The sequence below is a fragment of the Chiloscyllium plagiosum genome, chromosome 41, assembly GCF_004010195.1.
Source record: "Chiloscyllium plagiosum isolate BGI_BamShark_2017 chromosome 41, ASM401019v2, whole genome shotgun sequence".
Taxonomy (NCBI): Eukaryota; Metazoa; Chordata; class Chondrichthyes; order Orectolobiformes; family Hemiscylliidae; genus Chiloscyllium; species Chiloscyllium plagiosum.
In genome coordinates this window covers 3,302,571-3,325,295 of record NC_057750.1, presented here as the reverse complement: position 1 = coordinate 3,325,295, position 22,725 = coordinate 3,302,571, and the positions used below count along the sequence as shown (strand labels likewise).

Here is a 22,725-nt window from a genome sequence, read left to right as displayed (position 1 = left end):
GAAATGCTCTTGATGTATGGTAGTGTGGCTAGTCCTTTGGGTTGTGGCACGTCCTCGTTCCGTTGTCTTTCCCTTAGGCATCTGTTGATGAAATTGCGCGGGTATCCGTTTTTGGCGAATACATTGTATAGGTGTTCTTCTTCCCAGCTCGGCGAATAGAACCACAACAACGAGCACCCGAGCAACAAATCTTCTCCCAAACTTTGAATCTCTCTAGATATTCCTGCTTTCTTTTCCCACAAACAAAAAGAGAGTAAGAGATGGATGCTTTCTATTTGCAGGCCCTGGACGCTTTGTTTTTCTCTCCTCCATTGCTATCCCAACATTTAGAGCTTTTTTAACACTGCAGTTCAATCAGAGGCTGTTGTCAGGCAGAATTACTTCAACTGAAAAGACTCTCAGTGCTGCTCAGTCTTGAATTCCCCCTCTAAACACTTCAAAAACCACACAGTATCACAGAGCTCAAGAAATATGCAGCACATGATTTATTTTTTAAGTTGCAACACTCTTCTGGTATTTCACTCCAACTTCCATTTAAATATATAGTCCCAAAAAAGAAAAATACGTGGTCTATTACACTATGCAAAAATAACAGCTGCTTTTTCCTAACACAGCAATATGGTTTCTTATTGCTCAGTGAAGACAAATCTGCTGATCCTTTCTGGGGAAACATTTTGCTGCTCCCCTCCCCCCTCCATTATTACTAATTCTTGGAAATAAATGAATTAAAATATTGATCAGCCAGCCAATTAAAGGGAGTGATTTCTGATACAAGGCTATTTTGACAGGTTATTAGGCAAATGTAAAAAGGACATTCTGCTGCTGAGTTACCGTTAGGAACCAGTCAATTACTGAGAGACAGGTTCCATCCTATAATTCATCACAGCAACCACTGCCATAGCAATTAGAAACTAAGGTCAAACAAAAAAAAATTCTCTGCTTCCTCTTTGGATTTGGATTTTTTTGTTTCTCCTTAAATGAGAAACGACAGAGACAGGTGAAATCCAACTGTTAGACACTGCGTGGGCTGAATTAAGAGGAGCCAGATCAGGAAGTCATGATTAGGAATGTTTAAGCACTCTATTTCAGTGGGACTGAGGGAGGGAAGGATTGCGTAGCTCTGAGATTTCAACGCAGAATTAATTAGATGGTGAATAACTCTTCATTTTAGCATCGTAAAAGAAATAAAGGCATATCTACAGTTGAGAAAAATAAAGAGGTGGGGGGAGGGGAACAAGGAAAGAAGGGGAGAGGTAATTCCGCAAAGTATCCCCCATGGTTGTAATAAGAAAAGGGAGCTGAGGTATGTGACAGAAGGACAGACTTGAGGTTAACAAAGGATTGGTCACCCGGTCTGTCTGAAGCTATAAACAATCAGAGCATGCCAATCAAACTCTGCTGGACTGGGGCCAGTTATTTTAGTGCAGAGTGAAAAGCAATATTGAATACTAAAATAAGGTTCACAACTCTGAGTAAAAATCATTCTCTTCATCTTGGTCCAAAGTGGCATTTCACTTATTTTTAAACTGTCCACCCCCACCGTCCCCAGGTCTAGACTCCCCTCCAATCAGACGAAACATCTTACCTCCATTTATCTTATTAAGAATTTGGCAAATTTCAATGAGATTATCTCTCAATCTTCGAAACTCTAGGGAACATGGCCCCAACCTGCCCACTTGGACATCCTGAGAAGAAGTCAAAAGGTATGGTTCTGGAAAGTGTGGCAAAACATCTTTCTTGAGATAAGGAGACCAAAACAGAACACACCCTGCTAAATCCTCTTTTCCACCCACCTGAGCAATGTATGCTTTCATAACGTGGAAGATTGATGAGACAGAAAATGGCCATTCGGCCCATTATTTCACCACAGCCAAGAAGGAGCTACCTAGTGTACTCCTACTTTGTAGGTCCCAGATGTAGCCCTGTGATGGCATTTCAAGTGGGCATACACACATTTTTTAAAAATGTGGTAAATGCACGTTTCTGCCTTTACCACCCTTTCAGACAAGAGTTCCAGAACCCCACGATCCTCTGGGTGAAACCATTTCTCCACAACTTCCCTTTTAACCTTTCTCCAAATTATTTTAAATTTAAATCCCTCTCTGCTAAAGAAAACACGTTTTTCCTATCCAATCTATTTAGTGTTATCACCATTTTATCCATCTCAATTAATTCCCCTCTCAGCCATTTTGGTCCTAACAAAATAACACCAGCCAGTCCAATTTTTCCTCATGGCTAAAATTCTCCAGTCTTAGTATATCCTTGAATGTCCTTTTCACATTTGCCTAATAATCTGTAAAAATAGCCTTGTCTCAGAAATCACTCCCTTTAATTCGCCTCCTCTGTGCCCTCTCAAATAGCTCTTTCTTATAAATTGGCAAGCAGACTATGTGCAGTTCTATAGTTCTAGCCTAACATGTGGAGAAAGTGAGGACTGCAGATGCTGGAAATCAGAGTCGAGATTGTTGTGCTGGAAAAGCACAGCTGGTCATGCATCATCTGAGGAGCAGCAGAATTGACGTTTCAGGCATAAGCTCTTTATCAGGAATAAGACTACGGGCCAAGGGGGCTGAGAGGGGTGGGTTTGGTGGGGGGGGGAAGGTAGCTGGGAAAATGATGGGTAGATGGACATGGAGCTGAAAGTGTTAAGTCAAAGAGGAGGGTGGAGCAGATCAGTAGGAAGGAGGATGGGCAGGTAGGACTGTTCAAGAGGGCGGTGCTGAGTTGGAAGGTTGGGACTGGGATAAGGTGAGGGAGAGGAAATGGGGAAACTGATGCAATCCTGTGTGGTTGGAGGGTCGTTCTTCCTCCAGGCGTCAGGTGGTTCAGATTTGGTGATGGAGGAGGCCCAGGACATGTTTGTCCTTGGCAGAGTGGGAGGGGGAGTTAAAGTGTTCAGCCACAGGGCGGTGGGGTTGGTTAGTGCAGATGTCCCAGAGATGTTCTCTGAAACAATCCGCAAGTTAGCATCCTGTCTCCCCAGTGTACAGGAGACCACATTGGGTGCAATGGATGTGTGGAAGTACAGGTAAATTTCTGTCAGATGTGGAAGGATCCTTTGGGGCCTTGGACGGAGGTGAGGCAGGAGGTGTGGCTCAGGTTTTGCACTTCTCCCATGTGGTCAGTTTCCCCATTTCCCCATCCCTCCCCTCCCCTCACCTTATCCCAGTCCCAACCTTCCAACTTGGCACCACCCTCTTGAACAGTCCTACCTGTCCATCTTCCTTCCCACCTATCTGTTCCACCTCCTCTCTGAACCACCACTTTCAGCCCCACGTTCATCTACTTATCGCATTCCCAGCTACCTTCCGCCCACCCCCACCCCCTTCCCATTTATCTCTGAGCCCCCTTGGCCCACAAGACTCATTCCTGATGAAGGGGTCCTGCCTGAAACATCAATTATCCTGCTCCTCGGATGCTGCCTGACCGGCTGTGCTTTTCTAGCCTAACCTGTGTCTGTAAACAGTGAACCTCTTGCCCTTAAGCTCCTGGCCTCAATTTTACGCGACACCTACAGGTAGGAATCCAGGCACTCCCTATCATTATTATAATTCTTCTATGATTCCATGTCAAGTACTCCATAAGACTTTGTTAATTATCCACAGAACCTCCTGCTATTCATTTCTTATCACCGCGTACAATAAGCAATTGTGTCCTCCAAGTCATGCCCTGTCTGAAAATTACCACATAAGGCCCACTACATCACTCCCTGTCACTCTGTAAATGGCCCACATGGTGTACCATCACTCACTCACTCTCACTCTGTGAATTACTCCCATGGCACTCTATCAATCTTTCTATATCAATCTGAAATCACCCTCATGGCGGCCTGACAATTATTCTTTATACCAGTGTAAATTAAGCCCATGCTGTCCTACAAATCATTCCCTATTACTCTGTATATTGACATGTAAATTGGGGTGCTGTGCCAATGGCTGTGATCACCCCCTCCCCGGCCCAGCTGCAATTTTACGAATCACAGAAGAGGCATCATGTGGGTACACACCCATGGCCCAGCTGAGGCTCCACAAACAGCAGGGGAGCCGTGCCTCACACTAAAGTGAGTCGTTGCCTGAAACGTTAAAGTGGGGCAAGTGGGGTAAGCAGAGACAGGTTTCTCCCTGACATTTACACTAGCGTGTGAGTCTCCGCCCCATCCCCCGAGTTTATAATCCAGGCAAATGTCTCAGTCAATAAAATATTCCAGATGCTTTCTTGAACATTGCGTCTAATAATCATGCCTCTGTCCCAAAGCCAAGGCCCAGATCCTCAAGACGATGTCATTTCCTTCTCTAATTCTCAGCAGCATCACAAGGACAATTAGAAATATGCTGCTAAAAGACTGAGTAACAGAGAGCTAGAATGTCCTTTCTCCTCTTAGGTCTGGGACTGATGCCAGCTTGGTCAGACAGTGCCTTTGTGTGTGCTCCTGCGTCTTGCTGTACATGTCACACTCGAAGTGAAATCAACTGGCAGCTTCGGTACCCTTTGGGCACAAGCGCATGGAGAAAAGTTACCCTTTATTTAATTATATGCAAGGTCAGGTGCTCTCTTAGGACTATGGATTTATTCAGACTATTTTCAGCAACACGAGGAGAGTCAGATGAAATATAGATTGTCTTTTGTTCTTTTGCTATCCCTCCCCCATTTTACATTTTCAGTCATAGAGTCATAGAGATGTATAGCATGGAAACAGACCCCTCAGTGCAACTTGCCTATGCCAACCAGATATTCTAAATTAATTGAGTCCCATTTACCAACATTTGACCTGTATCCCTCTGAACGCTTCTTATTCATATACCCATCCAATTGCCTTTTATATATTGTAATTGTACCAGCCTCCACCACCTCCTCTGGCAGCTCATTCCACACATGCACCACACTCTGATGAAAGGCCACATAAAACCTAATACATTAACCCTGTCCCTCTCTCTGCAAACTTTGCCAGAATTTCTAATGGTTTCTGTACTTCTTCCTGTCCTGCATCTGCATTATTTTGTTTCTGGTCTAGAATTTGTCAGACTTGCAGACTAGATGGATAAACCATCTCATTTCCCCATCACTGTCATTTATCAATAGAAAATACAGTGTTTACTGTGGATAAGAACATGGAAGATATAGAACGTGGGGAAATAGATGGTGACATCTTGAAAATGTCCACATTACAGAGAAGGAGGTGATGGATGTCTTGAAATGCATAAAAGCGGATAAATCCCCAGCACTTGTATCATCGACAGTCACAGGCGAGTGCCGGAAGACTGGAGGTTGGCCAATGTGGTGCCACTATTTAAGAAAGGAAAAGCTGGGGAACCATAGACCGGTGAGCCTGACACCAGTGGTGGGCTGAGGGACGGGATTTACATGTATTTGGAAAGGCAAGGACTGATTAGGGATAGTCAGTATGGCTTTGTGCATGAAAAATCTTGTCTCACAAACTTGATTGAGTTTTTTGAAGAAGTAACAAAGAGGATTCATGAGGACAGAGCGGTGGACGTGATCTAAATGGACTTCAGTAAGGTGTTTGACAAGGTTCCTCATGGGAGACTGATTAGCAAGGTTAGATCTCATGTAATACAGGGAGAACTAGTCATTTGGATACAGAATTGACTCAAAGATAAAAGACAGAGGGTGGTGGTGTAGTGGACAGCGAAGAAGATTACCTCGGAGTACAATAGGATCTTGATTAGATGGGCCAATGGACTGAGGAGTGGCATATGGAGTTTAATTTAGATAAATGCGTGATGCTGCATTTTAGGAAAGTAAATTAGAGCAGGACTTATACACATAATGGTAAGGTCCTGGGGAGAGTTGCTGAACAAAGAGACCTTGGAGTGCAGGTTCATATTTCCTCGAAAGTAGAGTCACGGGTAGATGGAATACTGAAGAAGGCATTTGGTATGCTTTCTTTTATTGGCCTAACCAATGTTGAGTATGGTAGTTGGGAGGTCATGTTGCAGCTGTACAGGACATTGGTTCAGCCACTTTTGGAACATTTAGTGCAATTCTGATCTCCCTCCTTTCAGAAGGATGTTGTGAAACTTGAAAGGGTTCAGAAAAGATTTGCAAGGATGTTGCAGGGTTGAAGGATTTGAGCTATAGGGAGAGACTAAATAGGCTGGGGCTCTTTTCCCTGGAGCATCGGAAGGTAAGGGGTGACCTTATAGAGGTTTATAAAATCATGAGAGGTATGGATAGGATAAATAGACAAGGTCGTTTGCCTGGGATGGGGGAGAGTCCAGAACTAGAGGGCATATGTTTCGGGTGAGAGGAGAAAGATATAAAAGTGACCTGAGGGGCAACCATTTCACACAGAGGGTGGTGCGTGTATGGAATGAGCTGCCAGAGGAAGTGGTGGAGGCTGGTACAATTGCAACATTTAAAAGCCACCTGGATGGGTATATGAATAGGGAGGGTTTAGAAGGATATGGGCCAAGTGCTGGTAAATGGGACTAGATTTGGTTAGGATATCTGGTCAGCATGGACAAGTTGGACCAAAGGGTCTGTTTCTGTGCTGTACAGCTCTATGACTCTATGGCATCCTTTCTTTTCATTCAACTCTCCATTTTATAAAAGCTATTCTCTAAACGAACTTGTAATTTTGACCTGTTCCCTCAAATACTCTCCTGAAGTCAACAATTCATTTGGTTTGATACAGTGAGACATAGGTTCAAAGTTACAGGCTACACCATAAGAGTTTGAGCGATGAATACTGAGCCTATTCAAGTATTTGGGAGGAGGTACAAGTATTAACTAAACCAAAATCAAAATATTGAGGGTACTAGAGATTGGAATTAAAAACAGAAATCACTGGAGAATATCAGTGGATCTGGCAGCATCTGTGGAAAGAGAAACAGAGCTAATGTTTCAAGTCCAATAGGAGTCTTCTTCAGAGATTCTGTACAAACTTCACTAAGAGTCATACAGAATGGATACAGACCTTTTGGTCCAACCAGTCCATGACAAATATAATCGCAAATTAAGCTAGTCCCATCTGCTTGTGCTCATGTCCCTCCAAACCTTTTCTATTCATGTACTTATCGAAATGTCTTTTAATCATTGTAACTGTGCCCACATCCACACTTTCTCAGGAAGTTCATTCCATACACGAACCACCCTCTGTGTCAAAAAAAAAGCACCTTTGTCTTTTTAAAATCTCTCTCTCTCCTCTCACCTTAAAAATGTCAATCTGGTGAAGGCATCAAATGGGACTACTTGCATGCCAAACAGCATAAACAAATGACAGAGCTAAGAGATCCCACAACCAAAAGATCAGATCTTAGCTCTTAACAGACAGTAATCAGAACCAAACTTCCTGCTGATAATTGCTTCCTCTAGGTAACATCTATCCCATATCACACCCTCCCCAATCTCCAGAAACCACCTGCAGCACTCATATAGCTACTCACATGCAACACAACAAGGATCCTGGGATCTTCCTGAACTGTTTAGCTTCATATAAAACTCTGCACATGAAACTAAATTCCTTTCTTCATGAAAATTCTACAAGAAAATCCTTAATCAGGGTGGATAATGCGATTTGCAATTTCACAAAATTAATCTTAGCTCTTCTAATAGTAGCAATCTTACAGACTTCACTGTCAATAATAGTTCATTAAAAACAAACTTTTTCAAGTCAAACCGCACACTGTCACCATTAGGATATTTTCTTTAAAAGCCACACTTTATATATTATGTAATCTCCCTAATTTACAGACAGAAGCTTACAACAATGACATTGTCTGCAAACCATGCATCAATAAGTGACTAATCAAACTCAGCAAAGCCTCAAGCTGTGTCTACTTCCAGTAAGACATTAAAGGCCTTAAAAAGGAAGGAACCACCTTCAGTTTTGGCGCCACACTTAACTAGAAAAATATGGATAAATCTTGAGATGGAGTAAATTTACCAGAACAGTTCCGGGGATGAGGGTTAGGTTGGAGAAGCTACAGCCATTCTCCTTGGAGCAAGGAAAGTGGGATATGAGGGATGTACAAGATTGTAACAGATTTAGATTAGATAGTCCATTGCTTCCATTAGCTGACGGTACAAGGACTAGTGAATACACCTTTAAGGTTTTGGGCAAGAGATGCAGAGGAGGTGTAAGGAAGAACTTGTTTTACACATTGATCAAGAACAGAATCTCCTGCCTACATGGGGTTTGAACTGGAAACAATCAATGATTTCAAAAGGATGTTTAATGTGCATTTAAGGGAAATAACTTGTGGGATTAAAGAAACAGTAGTGGAAGGGCACTGACTGGATTTCTTTGCTAAAATCAGCATGGACTCAAGGGGCTGAATGTACTCCTTCTCTGCCATTATAACTTTATAACACTGCCTCATATTAGCAGCATAGTATATCCATCTTAATATAAGAGTAATACATCGTACATTACAGGTTTAATACTCCTGATATTATAAAACAGGACATCAACTGATTTGGTGTCAGTGAAAGCCATGGGAGTCCTGGTAATATTAATACAATTTTTGAGCTGGTTTTGAGCCAAGGATTCACAGGAGGAAGGTGGGCTGACACCTGTTATTCTCCATATGGTGTGTTCCTGCTCTCAGCACATTCTCTGATGACAGAGCCAAGTGCAGGCAAAGCTTTTCCCCAAAGAGTTAAGGGGAGAGGGAGAGAAAACTAAAGGTTCAGTGACCCTGATAGTTACTCGTGATCTTCAGAAAAATTAATCGTTAAGAGGCAACTGTCAGGCTAGGTTCATCATCTTGGGGCATGCTGTGCTGCACTGGGGGAGATTTACTTACATCAAAAATTGGGAGGGAAGGCAGAAATAATTGAAAAACAATCTGACATTGGCGGATTTGTGCTGAATCTGTTGTTCAGACTGAGGCCAGGAATTAAATTTTGAGGGTTAGGAATGGAAGAGTTGGGAGAAGGAGGGAAGAGGAGAGGGCAGAAGGAAGTAGCAAAAGAGAAAGAGGAATGAGTGGGGAGAAGCTAAGGGAGGAGACAAAAGGAGAAGAGGTGGGGGAAGAGGAGCAAGTGTGGAAGAGGGAAAAGTAATCTCTTTCTCTCCCACAAAAATTACAAAGCATCACTAAGCTCTGAAATGTGTCCAGGTGCTGAAATAATTATGGGAATTTGAGAAAGTATTCACCCTTACCCCAGGACCATAGTCTGGTAATTTTCAAGAGGAGGAAAGGTAACCCTTTCAGGCCCACAGCCTTCTAATGACTTGGCCAAAATGGACTATCCAAATTGACTGCTACACAGAGCTGCTCGTCAAATTCATTAATATTTCAAAAGGTTTCATTTGAAAATAAAAGCAATTGAAAGCATTCGATTCAAATGTGGGGTGATTCCTCTGAAAATGTGTTGTTTATATAAAAACAACACGAAACACTGACTTTCAAGTCACCCAAATGTAACATTTAAAACTATTGTGTTCTTAGAATTTTTCTATTGTACCATGCACTGGATGTACAATGCATTCAGAGATCTTATTTTATATTCCAAATATTTACTATCCGTACAAACCATGAGAAAGGAACCACGGTTACTTTAAAAGCAAGTGAATTTTCTGGCGAATGTTAAACTTTTTCAGCAATTATTTAACTTATGAGAAATATTCTGTAAATGTTGGATAATTAGTCTGCATTGGGGGTGGCGACAACAGAAATCAGTTCAAGTCGTGAGCCATGGGGTTGAGGTTTGTAGTACGGCGTACCAAGCACACGATTTGATGGTATGAAATGGTTATTTTCGAACGATCATTCCTAATTGACCAAGCCTTGGGAGACCAGATTATTAGCAATATAAACATGTTCTACAAGCCCATTCTATAATAATAATAATCAGAAACGCCCTTAGGAATTAATATAATTCAGCATCGGTTACTGATCAGTATGTTTTGCTATGTTTTGCCCTTATTTTTTGTTATTTTCGCTGCATCCCATTCGGTCGAGGATACCAAACAATAGAGAAAGGGGAAACATTAGCAGTCTTGCATTGATTGCAAACTGCGTCACTGAAATAGTACAAGACACACCGCGATCAGAGACACTGTGGCACCCTCCCCTCCTCCCTCCCTCCTGGCCTGGAGAACTGGACGCTACTCGTTCACGTTCGTGAAACATTAAGCCTGGGAGGTAAACGAACGATTGAAGCAACGACCCCGGTTCCTGTCAAAGCACCATTCAGGAGCCTGTCAAAATCAACTGGAAGCGGGTCAGCCGCGGGTGGTAACGCGATGTTGTTGCAATTTCACCGATGGCGCGGCACCGGCCGCCTCGCTACATTTCAGAATAATATAATGAAAAAAAAAAGATTTCAATCATTGTCGCGCAATCCTACCGGACTAGCTCAGCTCCGCCGCCTGCCTGGTGCTGATCCGAGCTGTTTGGATCTTCCAGTCATTCAGAAGCAGCTGAAGGTTGGGGCTGGACCCAGCCGCCTGCGTCACAGCAACTCCTCCTGGCCTCTGAGAATTGATCAGTCAGTGCTGCACCCGAAGCTGCAAATTCTAGAAAACACTCTCAATTCAGGTGGTGCTGACTGCATTGAGTGGCAAATGTTCAATACCTTGCACTCCCTGGACTGTGGCAATACCATTTTGACACACAACCCAGGCTCAAGTAGAAATTCACACAATAAACACGTTTGCAGATTGTGGATAAATTAACAGGTTTTCATCCATTTTGACTGATGCTTTCCCCTTACACTCATGAGGAAAACAATCTCGTTAACAGCATATTCCTAGAATAATAAATTTCTATCCATTAAATGTTAAATGTGGTAGCTCAAGTTTGCATTTCATCTCAAGAAGCTGCAGTCTCGGTTACTATTTGCAGTATTTAGTACCCGTAACAACCATCACTAACCCCCCACCCCCACCCCAAAAGATGCCCTCGATGCCTCAGTTGTTGAAAGGGATCACCCCATCTCCTACCTCCTTTCCTTCTCTAAAGTCTTAAAAAGTGTGGTCACCCTCAAAATTATCGCATCAGTTGTATGATACTTTGATCTTTTGCGATAAATTTTGTGTCCTCTGATCCTGCCCCACTAGCTACTTGATGAAGGAGCAGTGCTTCGAAAGCTTGTACTTCCAAATAAACCTGTTGGACCATAATTTGCTGTTGTGTGATTTTTAACTTTGTACAAAATCTGGCTCATCTTTGCTGTCACTTCATGTTTGAACCATAAAATTGAGATTCCTGTACCATCGACTGCATTGACACAACCTTAACCAGAGTGGCATCCATATGATTATGAGTAGGCTGTACTATCCTTCCTCAACTTGACTTTCACATGATGGACCACATCATCCAACACCTCTGCCTTTTCTCCACTGTCTCAGTCCGTCTCCACTTGATGCTAACTCTTATCTGTGCAGTGGTAGCCAGGATAATTTATGTTTCTGTTTCCACCATAGCACTGTTACCGCTGGATTCCTCACAGGATCTGAATTTCACCTCCTCATATTTCTCATTGACATGCTACCCATCAAAGAAAGCACTCAAAAATACAAAGTCAGCTTTCACATGTACACTGACAACAACCAGTCAACCTCACTCCCCAACCTTCCACCTGCATTTCCTTTGTTTGGCTGTTTGTTTGATATTGGATGAGAAGAAATTTTCTGCAACGAAATGTGAAAACAGAAGCCATTGTCTTTCATCCTGACTACAAATTCTGCTCACCTGCCATTAATTCCAATTTTCTCTTTGGCAACTGTTTGAGGCTGACAGACTCACAGAATTGTTATAGTGAAGAAGGAGACCATTCAATCCATCATATCTGCTCAAGTTCTCCAAATGAGCATTATGACTTAGCACTGTTCTCCCATTCTTTCCCCCATAACTCTGCACATTATTTCTAGTTAAATAACCATCTAATGTCCCTTTGAATGTCTCGATCAAACCTCCCCATAGAAACTTTACAGCACAGAAAAATACCACACTGCCCATTATGTGTGTGTTGGCCAAGCAATGGGCAGTGAGGTATTTGTAGCATTTGGTTCACCTTCCTGAAAGTTATGGGATTTCAGGTGCCTATCCAGACACCTTTCAAATAAGTTGAAGGGTTCAGGCTTTGAATTCCAGACCCTGACCACACTTTGGGTTAATAAAAAAGTGTTTACCCATCTCTCCTCTAACCTTTAATTGTTAACTACTTTAAATCTAAGCCCCTTACTCATTGACCTCTCCAACAAAGGAAATTGATCCTTCCCAGCCACTCTATCTAAATCCCTCACAACCTTGAACACACCAACGAGATCTCCCCCACGCCTTCTCTATACTGAGGAGAACAACCCCAGCCTACACAATTGTTCCTACAGCTGCATTTTTCCAGTCCTGTCCTGGCAACAGCCAGGTAAAACTCCTCTGTACCATCTGTGTAGATTAGATTAGATTAGATTAGATTACTTACAGTGTGGAAACAGGCCCTTCGGCCCAACAAGTCCACACCGCCCCGCCGAAGCGCAACCCACCCATACCCCTTACGGGCAATTTAGCATGGCCAATTCACCTTACCTGCACATCTTTGGACTGTGGGAGGAAACCGGAGCACCCGGAGGAAACCCACGAAGCACCCTTTCTCTAACGAAGGGACCTCCCTCAGAAGCATCACCTCAATTATTTTTTAAGATCTCACACCTGCTGAGAAACCAAGAGATCACTCCATTTTGCAACCGCCTCAGCCCATTTGCTACTGAAATTCTCAAAGATTCTCCAGAATCAACTATTCCCATCCCCTTCTGATCAGTCTTCTATCATCTATCTTCCATTAATGTCAGTTTATCTAAATGATCTGATGCCTGAATCTTGATTGGCCCCAAGTACTATTCACCCATCATCCATGTGCTTACTGACCTACTCTAGCCCTCAGGAGAAAGTGAGGACTGCAGATGCTGGAGATCAGAGTTGAATAGTGTGGCATTGGGAAAGCACAGCAGGTCAGGCAGCATCCAGGGAGCAGGTGAGTCGACACTTCGGGCATAAGCCCTTCATCAAGAATGGGCTGATGAGGGCTTACGCCAGAATGACATTCCTGATGAAGGGCTTATGCCCGAAACATCGATTGTCGTGCTCCTTGGTTGCTGCCTGACCTCCTGTGCTTTTCCAGCACCACACTTTTCTACTCTAGCCCTCAATCCAGCATTCTCCATGAATTTTAAATTTTCATTCATGAATCCAAATCTTGTCCTAACTGCACTTTCCTTATCTACAATCCTCAGAGAACTTTCATTTGACCAATTCTAGCTTTTGTCCTACTCCAACCTTCTTTCTTCCACCCATTGGTGGTCAATACCCATCTTCGCCCTAAGCTCTTGAATTCTCTCCTTGAAGCTCACCACTTCACTTTTCAGTAAAGATCATCCTTAGAACTTTCCTTTAGATCACGCTTTTAGTCATCAGTCCTAATATCCCCTTATGTGATTCAGTGTTACATTTTGTCAGCTAATGTTCTTGTGAAGCATCTTCAAATGTTTACTGAGTTGACACTATGTGAATGAAGGGAAAAGTGAGGTCTGCAGATGCTGGAGATCAGAGCTGGAAATGTGTTGCTGGAAAAGCGCAGCAGGTCAGGCAGCATCCAGGGAACAGGAGAATCGACGTTTCGGGCATAAGCCCTTCCTGAAGTTGTTGTAAATAGAAGATAATAAATTAACTGCAATAGGCCATAAATATGTAATAATTGATTATTTGACTGTGACAAACTGTAAATATGAAATAATTTATCATCTAATTATAATAGTCTGTAAAAATTGAATAATTTATGAACCATAAGACTGTAAAGATGGACTAATTAATTAATTGTAACAGATGAAATGTGGAGTAACTCATTATCTGACAGTTACAAGTTGTAAATATAGACTAATCCATTATCTAAATGTAAAAGATTAAAATTTAGTATTGGTGAAAAAAGACATGCTTTGGTGACAGTCACTCTCTGTTTCATTCCTTGTGCAATGCCTGAACTAATCAAATTCAACAAAATTTCTCTGAGGCAACACCTGTACCAATTAGAGTCTACTTGCCAACCAACTGCACACACTTCTCATACACCATAAAAAACTGTTCACTTTACATTGCTATTCTTGTGAATATCCTGATGAATACAAAATGAAAAACTTTAACAAAATATGTCTGTTTTCAGCAATACTCAAGTTCTGTATGACCAAAAATTAAACATTGAATTATTCTTACAAGACTGTAAATATGTAATAATTCAATTCCTAACTGTAGCACAGTGTATATACATAGCCTGAAATGAATTTGTGACAGCTTACAGAGCAAAATTAAATGTAATATATTGATACCATAACTGACAGAACAGTAACCAAAATCTATAGCAATGTGGAAATAATATTTGTACATCTCTTTGATACAAACAACTTTTAATAAAATGTAATGGATACCATGGAGTGCATAAAAGGTTCTTTGATATTTTGGTCATTGTGTTAAGACAGTGAGTATCAGTGAAAATGCTGTGAGTTTCTAAACTGGAAACGAATGGAGAGCTCTGTAATGAATATTAAATGATTGTGTTTGTCATTGTGAATAAAATGAGTGACTAATCAGCAGTTTATTTTACTTCTAAGAATGCCTTCCATATTTCCTTCAATATTATTTTGTAGATAGCCAAGTGATCTGTTGGTATATAATGCCACCCTCCTCTACTTGAGAGATGGTCTCTAGTGAGAAGCAAAAGGGAGATTTGATTGAAATGGTTGAAAATGTAGCTGCTAGCAAAAAAGGCTTAAAATGGCATCCTCATTATGGGCAAATCTTCGTTTTTTTTTCTGGAGTAGTGATCTGCCTAAAAGGGCAGCTTCTCTGTTTGATTCTCCACAACTCACAGTCCAGTACTTTTCCCTTCAGTTGCTGGCGGGAACCTCCAATTTTCAACATCAAGAGCAATATGACTAGGAAGAAGAACAAATAAAATGGTTTTCCAGTGCCTTTCTCATGTGTTATTATTAAAGGAAACACAAGTCCTCTTCCCAAATTACCATCCACTTTAAGCAGCCATTTTTTTTTCAATGATTGAGATCTTTTATCTCCAACCTTAAATATTTGCTAAATTCACCACTGACCATGGCCTATGTCCCTGAGAATGGGACCCTTTCTAGGCCTGGATTGACTCACAGAAAGGTGGGGATGAACGACGCCTGGAAATCTCAGATGAACTTGCTGCCCCAGTACTCAATGTGGAAACATGATGTTTTGCCACTTAGAAAAGGACACCAATTGTCCAAAACTTTATCAAAAGCATATTGTCCTAAAATTAGCAATATTTAATTTTGGGGGCAGAAAGGAGTAGAAGGGGATAAATATTAAAAATTAATTTTAAAAGACTTAATTAGTATCGCAATCAGGACCATGAAAATACTTGGAGAAAACCTGATTTGGACTTGGGTGAACAAAGTTAAAAATCACCCGACACCAGGTTATAGTCCAACAGGTTTATTTGAAGCACTAGCTTTCAGAACGCTGCTCCTTCGAAGAAAACATGACGGAATTGCCAAGGCTGAGCTGTATTGTGGACTGGATGTTGGCCTATTAGGGAGATTGGAGGGACTGAAAGAGATACATTCTAAGAAGATTTAGTCCAGTTTAGTTTCAAAGACTGCCTCCCTATTGAGGCAAAAAGAATCTTGATTTGACAACGGATCCAAAATCATTCAAGCAGAACCAAGGGAAAAACATGGTTAGATGCCACTAAGTAGATGGCAATGCCTTAACCATTTATGTGTTGTGTAAGGCCACTAGGACCCCTTCCATCCTTATCAAGGGGAGTGCTAACCTTCTCTCCTTTCATACAACACAACTATGAAAAGAATTAACAACGTTATTTATATCCCAATATATCAAACATTTTGCTGGTCAATGTGATTGTCCGACGTTTTCTGGCCTGTGCATCTTACTTGAATTCTACAATAATGGACACGTAAGCCACATTGCATTGAAATCTGTCAAAGACACATACAGTTTGATTATCTGACCAACGTTATGTAGAAAAAGCCGTATCATGCTAATACATGCAAGATTTCAGCCAATTGCCTTTCAATGCACATGTGCACCTCAAACAATCGCTCAAAACGTACACCATACAAAAGGGGAATCAATCCGGGCCAGTGTGCAGCCCAAATAAAAGGAAAAATACGTGATAGGGACTTAAATAGCAGAGTCCAGGGATGATTACAGACTTAATGGTTGGCCGTCATGTGACTTTCAACTCCACAGCCGACTGCGCATGCTCAACGTGGAGTGTCACTCCCCATTTACTTGTATATATAGGACAGTCCATTGTAACATGTATATATTTAAAAATAAATCTAAAACTCAAATCGTTGTTTCATAATCATTATGTGTATCTGATATTTCCAGGATGCTGAAACAATAGAATTAATCAGCACAGAAAGAGGCCATTCAATCCATCATGTTCTTTGAAAGAGCCAGCAATTAGTAAAAACATTGGAAATGTAGTCACCACCTGAAGTTATACTCTTAAGCTGACATGCTAGGAATCAAATTGTGAATCATCGACAATCATTATTAAGGAAGAACTGGAAATTGGAGAGGTAGCGAAATGATATCTGATGCAATATGCCCATATTTTAAAAAGGGGGAGACACAGGCAAGTAAATAATATGGAAATAGGGTAGAAATATGGAAATTTAGGTAGAAGATCAGACTGAATGAAAGAGAAAGTTTGAGGACTGTTTGGCCCATTCCTGCTCCTAATTGTAAGTATTGTACTGGAAGCGTAAAGTTACAAATATATAATACACTTCACAAAATGAGCTAAACTGCAGAAAATAGATTTCAATATAACCAAGTGTAAGGCCTAAACCACTTTGGACCTAAAAGGTGTAGATTGGAATATCCTCTAAATGTTATTTATTGCATGGCATGTGAACATTTGGGCTGGGCCAGCATTTATTGTCTATCTGTAGTTGCTGTTGAAAAGGTGGAGATGGGCTGCCTTTTGGAAACACTGGAGTACATTTAGTTTTGGTGCACCCACAATGCTATTAATTATGCTACTGTTTTAGGATTCTGAAATTTTCAGATACATGTAGCAATTAGAATGATTATAATTTATTACAATGATTGTAGTTTTAGGTATATTTAGGTGAATATGTAAATAGTACTATGTGCAGTCCCGTACATGCAATTGAACGGGGTGTTGACACTACATGTTCAGGTGCTCCGCTGAAGGAATGGCAATATATTCCCAAGTCAGGATGGTGAATGAATTGGAGGGGAACTTCCAAATGCTGGTGGTAGTTAAAAGTCACTCATATTGCCTTGGATCTGGAGTCACATGAAGGCCAGAGCAGGTAATGATGGTATTAATGAGCCAGAATTTTTTTACAACTATTAAATTAAATTCACAGTAATCATTAGATTTTTAATTCTGCCACAGTGAGTTTCAAATCCAAGTTTCCAAAACATTACCTTGGACCCTGGACTACTAATCCAGAAACAGTATCACCATACCATCACCGCTCCTTAAATAATACAAAGCTTGAATTAGTGGGATACAATGGGACTTAAGGGTGTAGTTAAATAGATCATTAAAATATCATAAACATGTACAAAATATACACAGAATTGTAGGGTTTGTGCCCCTTTCCCCTGTAAATTGCTGTTTCTTGTATATGAATGTTCATGTTAATTGTTTGTTTATATTTTGTACTGTTTAATAAAATAAAACAATTATAAACAGAATTGTCTATGGAATGCTGGAGGGTCAGAATACAAGGAGTTATTTTCACTTTGAAATTCAACTATACAAAGGTAGGCTTTGTCCTGTGCACACTTTAGGAAGTTATATTGGCCTTGAAGGCAGTGCCTCCAATTGTAGGTCTGCAATCTGTTCTAATACTCTGATGTACTTACGTAAGGTATGATTTGCCTGAATAGCACACACTACTTATCACCGTAAATCGGTACATTGATAATAATAAATCAAATCAATGCCTAAATGAAAAGGAGCAATTATACCACCGACATTGTATTTCATAGATTTTAGAGGGTTGAGATGTTTGATTAAATTCTTCAAGATATCAAGGCAGAGAGAAACTATTTCCACAGGATAGGGTGTCTAAGCATTATGGAGTGAATATATTCCATCTGTGACTTCTTTGCCCACTCTCCTAGCTGCCCAAATCCTTCTGCAGCCTCTCCACTTCCTCAATACTACCTGTCCCTCCAACTTTTATTATTTTTTTGTATTTTCTTGTGGGATGTGAGTATTGCTGGTTCAGCCAATATTTATTGCCTGTCTCGAGTTGTCCTTGAGAAGGTGGTGGTGAACCACCTTCTTGTACTGCTGGGGTCCATGTTACAGACAAGAGAATGGGGTTGAGAATCATACCATGCCCCCCACCCCCTTCATCTGCAGCTCCTCTTGCACCTACCCTCAGAGTTCTGAAGAAGGGTTACACCCAAAAAATTGACTTCTCCACTGCCTGATGCTGCCTGGCTTGCTCTATTCTTCTAGGTAGACAGGCAGGAGGCTGGAAGAACACAGCAAGCCAGGCAGCATCAGGAGGTGGAGAAGTTGACGTTTTGGATCTAAGCCTTCTTCAGGACCACTCTGATCTTTCAGCTTCCTGCTTGTCTACCTTGGAATCTAGCATTTGCAGTTTTTTTTGTCTCTAACCATGATCGAATGGTGAAACAGACTTGATGGGCCAATCTAACTGGCCTAAGTCAGCTCTGTATCTTATGGTTTATCTGTAGGTAGACAAAAAAAATATTATGAAGGGAATTGACTTTAAGCATTGGAAAATAATTGCACCGCACAGATAAACAAGAGTAAGCATAGTTTATTATCTGTGCAATAATTGTCTGCTTAAAAAAAATCGGTTCCTCCGTATTTGTAAGACAGATGGGCTGGAGAATATGAAACATAAGACAGTCTGGGAGTTTGGGGAAGTGCGCATGCGCCATATGCCGTCGTCGGCTGTGGTCCTGCGCATGTGCTCGTCTGGCGGGTGGGGGCCTCTGCGCATGCTCGGCGGTCGCTTTCCCCTTTGACCTGAACGGGGCTGGTGGAGTCGCGTGTGTCGAGGCATCGCCGCTTGTTCCAGGCCCGAAGGAGAGAGAGAGAGACCGGAGCTGCAGGCATGAGCGCCATCGAGCAGATGAGGGCCAATGTGGGCAAGTTGCTGAAAGGCATCGACCGGTGAGAAAGGCAGAGCCCGGGGGCAGGCGGCGGGCCCATAGCAACCTCTGTTCGGCTGCCTGCAGCAACAATTGTCTGCATCGGTGTAGCGCCTGACACGACCTCAGCACAGCTCCCACTCCTCCTCAGCCGCTGAGAACCAATGCGGTCCTCTCCGAAGTCGCTCTCCTAACGCGGGAAAGGCGGCAGGCTGTCAGGGCACAGCAATATCCCACAGTCACCTGGATAGGAAATGATTCCGTGTGGGCTGCCGGGACACCAGGAGCAGTTTCTCTTCCACCTCCTCCCTTCTCTCTCCTTTCGGAACCGCCCTGACAAATAGGGGACCTCGCTTCAGTGTTTCGTTCGAAAGACGCAGCACTCTCACCCCTAGCCCCTCACTCCAATATGGTGACCTTTCTCTTGCCACCAAGGCCTGGAACATTAGAGTTAAGAGCAGAATAGCCCATTCAGCCACTTAAAACCTCCTCTGCCATTCAATAAGCTCAGGGGCTAATTCATCCAATAAAACCATGGCTGATCATTTTGTGTTCCAATCACAGTCTGATAGCCATTGACTCATAGAATGGGCCCTTTGGCTTATGATGTTGTGCTGAACATGACACCAAGTTAGACTAATCTTTTGTCCATGTCCCTCCATCCCTTACATGTTCATATGCTCATCTAAAAGTTCCTTAAAAGCTCCTATCATATCTGACTCCACCATCACCCAGAGCTGTGCGTTCCAGATTACTCCCACTGAGTTTTTATGAGGAAGTGACAATGAGAATGGATGAGGGCAGAGCAGTAGAAGTGATCTGTATGGATTTCAGTTAAGGCGTTTGACAAGGTTCCCCATGGTAGACTTGTTAGCCAGGTTCGATCATATGGAATACAGGGAGAACTAGCCTATTGGATACAGAACTGGCACAAAGGCAGAAGACAGAGGGTGGTGGTGAAAGGTGGCTTTTCAGACTTGAGGCCTATGACCACAAGGATTGGTGTTTGGTCCACTGCTTTTCATCATTTATATAAATGATTTGGATGTTAACCTAGAAGGTATAACCTAGAAGGTACCTCAGAGTACAATGGGATCTTGATCAAAGGGCCAATGGGCAGAGGAATGGCAGATGGAGTTTAATTTAGATAAATGCACGATGCTGCATTTTGGAAAAGCAAATCAGAGCAGGACTTATACACTTAATGGGAAAGTCCTGGGGAGTGTTGATGAACAAAGAGACCTTGGAGTGCAGGTTCATAGTTCTTTGAAATTGGAGCCACAAATAGAATAGTAAAGATGGTGTTTGGTATGCTTGCCTTTATTGGACAGTGACAGTGCATCGAGTATAGGAGTTGGGAGGTCATGTTGCAGTTGTATAGTCAGGCTGCTGTTGGAATACTGCATGCATGCAATTCTGGTCTCCCTGCTATCGGAAAGAGTTCAGAAAAGATTTACAAGGATGTAGCCAGGGTTGGAGGGTTTGAGCTATAGGAAAAGACTGAATGGACTGTTTTCCCTGGAGTGTCAGATGCTGAGGGGTGACTTTATCGAGGTTTGTAAAATCATGAGGGGTGTGGATAGGGTAATAGCAATGTCTTTTCCTTGGGGTGGGAGAGTCAAAAACTAGAGGGCATAGGTTTAAGGTGAGGGGGAAAGATTTAAAAGGGACCTGAGTGTTAAGTTCTTTTACTCTTGAGATTCTTACACACTCGATGCAGCTACAAATGCCAACTTTTGTGAACAAGCAAAATTTATTAAGCACAATATAGTACAAGCTTTGGAGAAACCTTTAACACACCTCGCAGGGCTTACGGGGTCGTAGCAAAAGCTTTCTCTGAACAAAGGAAACAGTCTTTCCTTTATACAAAATCTTTCCATCACAGTTAGTAATGTCCACAAGACAAGCCTCCAACCATCCCCTCACCGTCACATGCCACTCAAGATACCATGCAGAGACCACCCCACCTCCATAAACAATGAAATGCAAATCATCCCTTAATGGTCAAATCTGTTGCAAATCATTTTTTGTAACTATAGGGGAGTAGTCAAATTCCAAATGTAATGTTCTTATGGATTTCTGAATGAAAATGTAAATCATCCCTGAATGGCAAGGAAATGGCCATGTAAACCTCCCACATTCCAGCTATAAGACAAAGACACACCACAGGACATTGAATTTCTTGCAGGTCAATGGACCAAATTAACTCTTTAATATCTCATAAAGGCCAACTTTTTCTAGCAGAGGTTGGTGAGTGTATGGATTGAGTTGCCAGAGGAAGTGGTAGAGGCAGGTACAATTATAACATTTAAAAGGCATCTGGATGGGTATATGAATAGGAAGGGTTTAGAGGGATATGGGCCAAATACTGGCAAATGGAACTAGACTTATTTGGGATGGCATCTGGTTGGCATGAACGAGTTAGACCGAAGGATCTGTTTCCGTGCTGGTTATATCTCTACAACATTGCCTTTGAACTTTGCCCCTCTCACCTTAAATACATGCCCCCTAGTATTAGACATTTCAACTCTGGGGGGAAAAGATTCTGACCATCAACCCTATCTTTGCATCTCATAATTTTATAGACTTCTACCAAGTCTCCCCTCAGCCTCTGCTATTCCAGAGACACACCCTGAGTTTTTCTAGCTCATACCCTCTAATCCAGGCAGCATCCTGGTAAACCTCTTCTGTGACCACAATAGAATGTAATGCTGTAAATGTGGCCTAACCAAAATCTTATAAAGCTGCAACATGACATTTTGACTCTTGTACTAAATTCCCCAACCAATAAAAGTAATTTGCAATGTTTGCGAAGGTTTGTAGCTCAAGTTGAGGTTTAGGGTGTAAGTTTGCTCGTTGAGCTGTAGGTTTGATATCCAGACGTTTCATTACCTGGCTAGGTATCATCATCGGTGGTGACCTCCAAGTGAAGCGAAGCTGTTGTCTCCTGCTTTCTATTTATATGTTTGTCCTGGATGGGGTTCCTGGGGTTTGTGATGATGTCATTTCCTGTATGTTTTCTGAGGGGTTGATAGATGGTATCTAGATCTATGTGTTTGTTTATGGCGTTGTGGTTGGAGTGCCAGGCCTCTAGGAATTCTCTGGCATGTCTTTGCTTAGCGTGTCCCAGATAGCTCACATCAATCACATTACCAATGAAAACATTATGAAGCTAGTGGACCTGTGCCTCACCACCCGTTCACCTTCAACAAGATAGTCTACAAACAAACCAATGGCGCACCCATGGGATGTCCGCTATCAGGATTCATAGCAGAAGCAGTAATGCAAAGACTAGAACAAACAGCCCTACCAACCATCAAACCAAAAATCTGGGTCCGCTACGTAGATAACACCTTTGTCATCACAAAACGAAACAAGATAGAAGAGGCATTTAACATCATCAACAACACCCTCATAGGCATAAAGTTCACAAAGGAGGAAGAAACCGACAACAAACTCGCATTCCTGGATGTCACAGTCGAAAGAAAGGACAACGGAGAACTACAAACCTGCGTATACAGAAAACCGACAAACACTGACCAAATACTTAACTACACCAGCAACCATCCCAACACACACA

The 22,725-nt window shown here is 42.0% G+C and overlaps 2 protein-coding genes and 1 non-coding gene across 3 annotated transcripts in view; 1 reads left to right on the top strand and 2 right to left on the bottom strand.

Annotated features, from left to right (window-relative positions):
• clip3 (CAP-GLY domain containing linker protein 3) overlaps positions 1-10,528 on the bottom strand; it is a 50,311-nt gene extending 39,783 nt beyond the window's left edge. The window contains exon 1 of the mRNA XM_043680752.1: positions 10,318-10,528. The gene's annotated coding sequence lies outside the window, so the exon portion shown is untranslated. The remainder of the gene's footprint in view (positions 1-10,317) is intronic.
• Positions 10,529-15,667: 5,139 nt separating this feature from the next.
• On the bottom strand, positions 15,668-15,796 carry LOC122542958. The gene has a single exon (XR_006309895.1). It is a non-coding gene; the product is annotated as a U6atac minor spliceosomal RNA (small nuclear RNA).
• Positions 15,797-18,888: 3,092 nt separating this feature from the next.
• Positions 18,889-22,725, top strand: part of eif3k (eukaryotic translation initiation factor 3, subunit K) — a 17,546-nt gene continuing 13,709 nt past the window's right edge. The window contains exon 1 of the mRNA XM_043680751.1: positions 18,889-19,167. Coding sequence (XP_043536686.1) covers positions 19,109-19,167 — 59 coding nt within the window. The 5' untranslated portion in view covers positions 18,889-19,108. The remainder of the gene's footprint in view (positions 19,168-22,725) is intronic.